General features: G+C 44.3%; 1 protein-coding gene across 1 annotated transcript in view; it reads right to left on the bottom strand.

Annotated features, from left to right (window-relative positions):
- Positions 1 to 215: 215 nt before the first annotated feature.
- Positions 216 to 8,206, bottom strand: part of LOC141763660 (uncharacterized) — a gene marked incomplete at both ends in the record, with an annotated part of 9,607 nt that continues 1,616 nt past the window's right edge. Inside the window, 6 exons of the mRNA XM_074628177.1 lie at positions 216 to 326; positions 1,362 to 1,418; positions 3,414 to 3,521; positions 4,623 to 4,822; positions 5,017 to 5,134; positions 8,167 to 8,206. The exon at positions 8,167 to 8,206 is cut by the window's right edge and continues 1,616 nt beyond it. Of these exons, the coding sequence (XP_074484278.1) occupies positions 216 to 326; positions 1,362 to 1,418; positions 3,414 to 3,521; positions 4,623 to 4,822; positions 5,017 to 5,134; positions 8,167 to 8,206 (634 nt within the window). The remainder of the gene's footprint in view (positions 327 to 1,361; positions 1,419 to 3,413; positions 3,522 to 4,622; positions 4,823 to 5,016; positions 5,135 to 8,166) is intronic.

Raw genomic sequence — 8,206 nt, 5'->3', positions numbered from 1 at the left:
ACAGAATGAACAGAGATTATACTGCACTATAACAGAGATTATTATTTTAATTATACAAACAGATGATGACAGCCATAACTCCGATTAATTAATGGTGAATATCTGAAATATTCCTCCCAGATATCAGCTAGAAAGATATTATACAGTATATATATAGATATATGTATATATATAGATATATGTATATATATAGATATAGATATATATATAGATGTGTATTTACCCAGCAGCAGAGCCTCCCTCTCTGAGGCCACCGCTCCTCTCATGATGACATCACTCCTCCTCTCTCTGCTGACGTACGGCGAAGGAACACACCCGTTCACCACCTGGGAAACACACACACACACACACACACACACACACCACACACACACACACACACAGGTTACACACATAACAACACACCAGCTAATACACCAGAACACACTGAGGATGTAGAACAGCGGTGGAAAATAAACCAGTATGTAATCTTGTGTCATCAGGAGTCTCGGAGTCCGGTATCGGGACCAGCAGAGGGAGTCCGGTATCGGGACCAGCAGAGGGAGTCCGGTATCGGGACCAGCAGAGGGAGTCCGGTATCGGTACTGTAACTGTACTTCTACTGCTGATACTTTAATACTAGTGTTGTTAACGGAGCTCTGAGTACATTGTGTACATTGTGTACACACCAACAGGCTCTTAGAGTGCTGCTGAATGAAGCCCGGCAGCATCAGAGACGTTCAGTAACAGGTTTATATAACGGAGGGTTTCCAGTTCAGCAGGTTGGAGGTTAGAAGTTCATCTCCATGATGTGTGTGATGTTTCAGGTCAGTGAACCTCTCTCTGTGTTGTTCTGTATCTAGATGAGCTTCTACTGTCTCTGCAGTACTTTATAAATATAAATATCCCCATAAAGAGGAGTGGTTGTTGAACATACAGACGTGAGCCGACTACAAACTGCAGCCCAACAGGCAACAACAGCTGTCAGTGTGTCAGTGTGCTGACTTGACTATGACTTGCCCCAAACTGCATGTGATGATCATAAAGTGGGCATGTCTGTAAAGGGGAGACTCGTGGATACCCACAGAACCCATTTACATTCACTGATCTGGAGGTCAGAGGTCAAGGGACCCCTTTGAAAATGGACATGACAGTTTATCCTCTCCAACATTTAGTGTAAGTTTGGAGCGTTATTTAACCTCCTTCATGACCAGCTAGTCTGACATGGTTGGTACCGATGGATTCATCAGGTTCTATAGTTTACTATGATACCAGTAGTAGCAGTAGTAGTAATAGTACTACTACTACTAGTAGTACTAGTAGTAGTAGTAGTAGTAGTAGTAGTGATACCTAATGTCAGAGCTGCTCTGGTGTGTTCTTACCGTTTCCTGCAGCTCTCCGTTGGTTCCCTCCACAGTCTCACCGTTACTGCCGAGCAGCTGCAGACAGACAGATATATATATATATATATACAGTATATATATATATATATATATAAGAGAGATAACAGGACATGTGGTCGGTCGCTGTGAGAGAACAAAGCTTCAGCAGCAGCAGAGGAGCGCTTGTTTTCTCTGCTGTTGTTTTATAGATGGATCAGTTAGAGGAGTCAATAACACGCTGCAGAGTCTCTGTTACACCTGGAACCCCCCAACACCTGGAGCAGCACCGAGCTCATCCATGATGGACGACCACATCACACACCTGCATCATGCATGAAGACCACTGAACCTGGAGGACTGAACCTGGAGGACTGAACCTGGAGGACTGAACCTGGAGGACTGAACCTGGAGGACTGAACCTGAACCTGGAGAACAGAACCTGGAGGACAGAACCTGGTGGACTGAACCTGGTGGACTGAACCTGAACCTGGAGAACAGAACCTGGAGGACAGAACCTGGAGGACTGAACCTGGAGGACTGAACCTGGAGGACTGAACCTGGTGGACTGAACCTGGTGGACCGGTTCTTTAGTCTGAACGTCTGACTGTCCAAACACTCGTCTCCTCCGTCTCCTCCGTGTCCTCCGTGTCCTCCGTGTCCTCCGTCTCCAGCCTGAAGCATCCATCCTGACGGAGGCTACAACCAGCTGACAGCTGCTACGACTCTACGAGGCTCCACAGGCTGATGTACAGTCATCATCAACACTCAGTCATCACGGAGGCTGACAGCCGTCTGCTGATTAACACAACGACAGTCACGGAGAGACGGAGAGACGGAGAGACAATACCACCTACAACCAGCTGCTTCAACGCAACGCTGCTTTAACCCTCTGAGACCCGACCCACTTCAGCCTGACCTCTGACCTCAGGAGACTGTCTGTGAAGGTGTGACGCTTTTTGTTCAAAAAAATATCCCAAAAATGTTGGGGAAAAAAATCCCCCAAAAAAAAGTCTGAATAATTTCAGCAAAACTAAAATGTCTGCAACCGTTACTTCTACCTCTGGACAGATGTTTACTCGTCCATGTCTGGGGTTAATCCAGATGTTCTTCCTGCTTGCTCTCTATGGTAATCTGAGTCTATTGATTCTTTCCTCTGCAGCATTCAGCTCTTCTTCACATGATGAAACACATGCAGGGGTTCAATCAAATATTACTCTGGCTTGTTATTGTGGTTTGACGTAATGGATCCATCGATGCCTCCTGCAGGGCATGGGGGGGGGACATGATTTATTTAGTGCTGTAACACATCTGATTAGAGCTACTAAATGTTTGTTTAGCTCAAGTTTGGAGCGTTATTTAAGTTGTGTTAAAGAAATTAGTGGCGTTAAAACAAATTTGCGTTAACGAGTTATTATCACGTTAACTTTGACGGCTCTAATGTTTCAGTAACTAAAGCTGGTCCACACTATATTTATACTCTCTCAGGTCGAACCACTCTCACCTCTCAGCAGGAGAACACACAACAACATCCTGGCAGGTCTGTTGTTGCCATAGCAGCACCGCCGTCCTTCCAACCCCCTTCATCCCTCCATCACTGCGTGTGTGTGTGTGTGTGTGTGTGTTTTAGTCACAGATTAGAAAACACACTTTAAAAGAGAGTGAGGCCTCAGTCGCCGCTGATGTCGCTGCATCGCGTCACATTCCCTCAGATGGTAGGAAATGTAGCCTCTGTTAGCGTCGGATGTTAGCGTTGCCTCATCAGAGAGGCCACGCCCAACATGCCCACGAAGCTACATTTGGTACCATCTGAGGGAATGTGACGCGATGCAGCGACATCAGATGCACTAATGGGTTTTTTTTCGGGGGGGTTTTGGGATCCTTTTGGGACTGTTGGTGTTTGGGAACAACAACGGGCCGTCTTCTCCTCGTGCAGAGTTGGAGGTAGAAGCTAATGTCACAGTGCAGTTATGTTTTCATAAATGTGATTATTTGTCAGAAGAAGAACTTGATGTTTGTGGGTTAAACCCCGCGGACCAATCAGAGCGAACCCACCTGGTCTCTGAGGGTGAGCACCCCCCCCTCCAGGTAGCGGTGCTCCTCTCTGGCCTCCTCCAGCTCGGCTTCTTTACTGCTCAGCTTCTCCTGCAGACTCAGCAGTTGCTGCAACACAAACATTCATCTTTAGAAACAGACTTTAAACCAAGCCTCCGTTGTCACAGTACCTCTAGATCTAGTTTCTGTTGTAGACGTCACAGTACCTCTAGATCTAGTTTCTGTGACCCCCCAACCTGACAGTTCAAACTGCTCCTATGATGACGGTGCAGATGGAAGCTTATTATTTAAATAAACTAATATTCATCATGTATGTATTTGTTTCCTTTCTGAGCTGTAATTTCATCATAAAGGAACTACGGTATTAGTTTCAGTACAGCTCGTCTGCAGAGAGAAACAGGAAACATCAGCAGGTGACAAACGAGAAGCGACAGTCGTTGTGGTGTTCGCTCAGAAACCAACGCATTAACAACCAGCCAGCAGTGTGTGTGTGTGTGTGTGTGTGTGTGTGTGTGTCCTGTTCTATCAGCGCTGTCACTTTAGATCGAGAACGACAGGAAGTCGAGTCACATCAGGCTAACTCGTGTCAAACGAGCTCGGAGCTCTAACAAAGCTCTGTGCTGCTTTATGAAATCAGTGGAGTGAAGGATTGTGGGAGAACTCCGAGTCAGCAGAGAGAGACACTGCTTTACTAAAGTTAACTTTCACTACAGTCACATGATCTCAGCAGCCTATCATGTCACTTCTCTCACCTCTACGCTGATTTACTGTGATCATAATCTCAATCCAACAAAAACACAAGATGGTGAAGTAACATCTCTGAGAACCAGAATATACAGAATATAGTTTATATACTCTATATTCTTAATATACAGTTAATATATAGTTAATATACAGAATATAGTTTATATAGTTTACATTCTGGTGTTAATATAGAGTTTAGAGCAGTGAACTTCAAACTGGGGGATTCATTCATTTAAATCATATCTTTTTTATAGTTCAACGAATAATATTACGTCGTTGCGTTACGTCGTTGCGTTACGTCGTTGCTTTATGTTACATCGCTACGTTTTGTCACGTTACGTTACGTTACATTACGTTACTTTGTTACGTTACGTTGTTACGTTTTTACACTACGTCAATACAGTACGTTATGAAGTTACGTTAAACTGAAAATAGATTGAGAACATCTGGATTAGAGGAACCGACCTGCTGCATGTTGTGCATGTTCTGCTGCAGCAGCTGGATCTGAGCCTCAGCACCGTGTGGTTGCGGTTGATCGTCGTCCTGTCGGCCGTATCGGCTCTGTTCCTGCCTCAGCAGCTCCACCTCGTTCCTGTAGGCGTCCAGCTGCCACCGCAACGAGTCGTTCTCCTCCTTCAGAGACGCCTGAGTCTGATCGAACAGTCCTGCAGGACAGGAAGGACACCGAAGTGATCAGTAGTGTAGCTTCATATCTTAAGACAATAAGTCGTGTCTAGAAGGGAACCCGCAAGTTGTGGTAACTCTTATGGTAGCTCGTATGGTTAGGCATAGGTTGCCCCGGCAGTCGGTGTTTAAATGTGTGATTTATAAACATGATACTGACTCCGGTCTCTCGTACCGTTTTCCTCGGTTCGCATCCTCTTACAGGGATTTTCATCCAAGTCGTCATCTGACATCTCCATCTCCTCCTCCCGTCTGATGCCCATGATCTCCTCGCTGTGGGCGTTCCTCAGCTCCTGAAACATCACAACCATCAGAGTGAAGCACTATGGCCCCGACCACGGCTCTATAATATCAGTAAGTTAGAATCTATGGCCCCGACCACGGCTCTATAATATCAGTAAGTCAGAATCTATGGCCCCGACCACGGCTCTATAATATCAGTAAGTCAGAATCTATGGCCCCGACCACGGCTCTATAATATCAGTAAGTCAGAATCTATATCCCCGACCACGGCTCTATAATATCAGTAAGTTAGAATCTATGGCCCCGACCACGGCTCTATAATATCAGTAAGTTAGAATCTATGGCCCCGACCACGGCTCTATAATATCAGTAAGTCAGAATCTATGGCCCCGACCACGGCTCTATAATATCAGTAAGTTAGAATCTATATCCCCGACCACGGCTCTATAATATCAGTAAGTTAGAATCTATATCCCCGACCACGGCTCTATAATATCAGTAAGTTAGAATCTATGGCCCCGACCACGGCTCTATAATATCAGTAAGTCAGAATCTATGGCCCCGACCACGGCTCTATAATATCAGTAAGTCAGAATCTATGGCCCCGACCACGGCTCTATAATATCAGTAAGTCAGAATCTATGGCCCCGACCACGGCTCTATAATATCAGTAAGTTAGAATCTATATCCCCGACCACGGCTCTATAATATCAGTAAGTCAGAATCTATGGCCCCGACCACAGCTCTATAATATCAGTAAGTCAGAATCTATGGCCCCGACCACAGCTCTATAATATCAGTAAGTTAGAATCTATATCCCCGACCACGGCTCTATAATATCAGTAAGGTATGTTGTTATATTATATATTATTGTTTTGATTAAGAGCATCAGAAAATTAAATATTGTACATTTAAACAATTATCAAAATAGTGAAATCAGAAGTCAGATCATGTATTCAGTCATATCTGTGTCTCTCCGGTGAGCTGATCGATGAAGAGAGCAGAAAGCTTCAGCCTTCCTGCTGCAGAAGCCTTCTGGATAATCATATCTTTTTATTCATCATCTCTGCTGTTGCTATAGCGATAACAGTCACATGTAGACTTACCACAGATACTAGCCATTAAAGGACGACTGTTTCTCACCACTGTGTCTTACCTCTTTTCGGACCATAATACTAAATGTGGTGACACCGATCAGACAGGATGGATTGGAAGATTTAAAATGCAGAAATAAAAACATGTATTTCCTTCTTATGTGTGTATTAACTGTGTTATTCAATGAAAATCATGTTTAAGGGAAAATCATGTAGCCTTGACTGAGTGAATGCTCCAATCACAACATAGAAAATCTATATCAGTGTACAGTATATTTAGAATATTTTCACCGATTACCTCACCGTCACACAGCCTTTTTCTGACGGGGAACTGAAGCCGTTATATCGCTCTCTCCAAAGCCCCCAGACTCCATTCAGAAAAGCAGTAATTTAACCTCTCAGAACAGGAGAGTTGCTGGTCTAAAGGGTTAGTGCGGTTTCACTGTCCCCTGTTCTGAGGGGTTAAATTACTGTTTTTTTCAATGTAGTCTGGTGGCTTTGAAGAAAGCGATATAACGGCTTCAGTTCCCCGTCAGAGAGGGCTGTCTAACGGAGAGGTAAAGTGGTGAAGATATTCTAAATATACACTTAAACTGATATAATTTTTTTTTAAGGTTCTAAAATCCGTTTTGCTGTCACTGTCTTCACAGCCACCAGACTCCATTCATAAAACCAGTAATTTAACCTCTCAGAACAGGGGAGTTGCTGGTCCACCGCTGCATCCATCGGTTAGTTAGTTTGTGTTATTGTGTGACTTTCTGATCTGAACTAACGTGGCGTCCACTGTAGTACATCGCTCCAAACTGGGAGCACGCCGACCGCCATCTACTGTAGGTAATACACTGACTATGGCAGCCCAGTCGCACAGCAGTTCGTAAAATAGTTACGAAATTTTCTGTATTGATTTGTGTATATAGACACGAATTTCAATTTTTTTTTCATCGACAAAATCAATTTATATGTAATCCACGTAATTGTGAACCAGGAAGTATAAAGAGCGGAGACCACCGTGTAGGGATGAGGTCGGGGTGGATGGGTGGGTCTAAAAACACCAGACTGTCACCAGGAGACCACATATTGGTGCCCCGTGTGAGGCCAGAAGACAACAATGATTTATGTATCACGTAACTTTTGTAATTAAGTTACGCCACTTCCGTATTTATTTGAACCCAAACCACCATCTTTTCTTAAAGTTAACTAAGTCATTTTTGTCACATAACTTACGTGACTGGAACATGTTTCTAATGTTATGTGGTAATTAGTCCGAGCAGCGCTAACAAAACGTAAAAAAAAGCTGGTAGTCCGCCATCTATTATTGTTTCTGGCGCATGCTCATTACACAAAGCAACAAAATGAGGAGAGGACGCCATCGTTTCTCCAAACGCTCTGTTTTACATCCACACTGATACGAAGGAACCAGAGGTTTTAAAAATCTGAACCGTAGAAGGCGTTTTCAAAAATATCCGTTTTTGTGACCCAAAACTCTGTTTGTGCGAGAACGACAAAGACAAGACGCTGAATAATCGCCCTTTTAACATATTTGTCATTGAATCATTAGACACATAAAAATGAGATAATATAGCAGTATTTCACTTCGTTTCTTCGTTGTTATTTCTGCAGTTTAATGTTCCGTATCTGGCCCCCACAGATCGACGACACTAAACGTGTTCGTTCTTGTCGTCTAGATTTGACTCGGGGGGTGAATAACTGATCAGAGACTTTAACCCTGGAAATCCCTGTTGCCATAGCAGCACCTCACTCCTTCCAGGAGGCGTCAGATGTTTCAGATGTGGGCTGCAGGGAAGACGAGACGATCAGAGGCCGCCGTCCGTCCGTCTGTCCGTCTGTCTGTCTGTCTGTCTGTCTGTCTGTCGTTGAGGGAAACATCAACCAGGACTCTGACTAGAGGACTGTCTGTCAGCTGGACTCAGAGGTGACAGCAGGAGGAGGGGGGGGGAGACATCACTAACAGACTAACAGGTACCAACCTCACACTGCTTCCTCCAAATGTCTACGTTCTTTCTCTGA

Source organism: Sebastes fasciatus, unplaced genomic scaffold, assembly GCF_043250625.1.
Source record: "Sebastes fasciatus isolate fSebFas1 unplaced genomic scaffold, fSebFas1.pri Scaffold_134, whole genome shotgun sequence".
Classification (NCBI taxonomy): Eukaryota; Metazoa; Chordata; class Actinopteri; order Perciformes; family Sebastidae; genus Sebastes; species Sebastes fasciatus.
The sequence above is the reverse complement of the archived record's forward strand: the minus strand, read 5'-3'. Positions and strand labels throughout refer to the sequence as shown.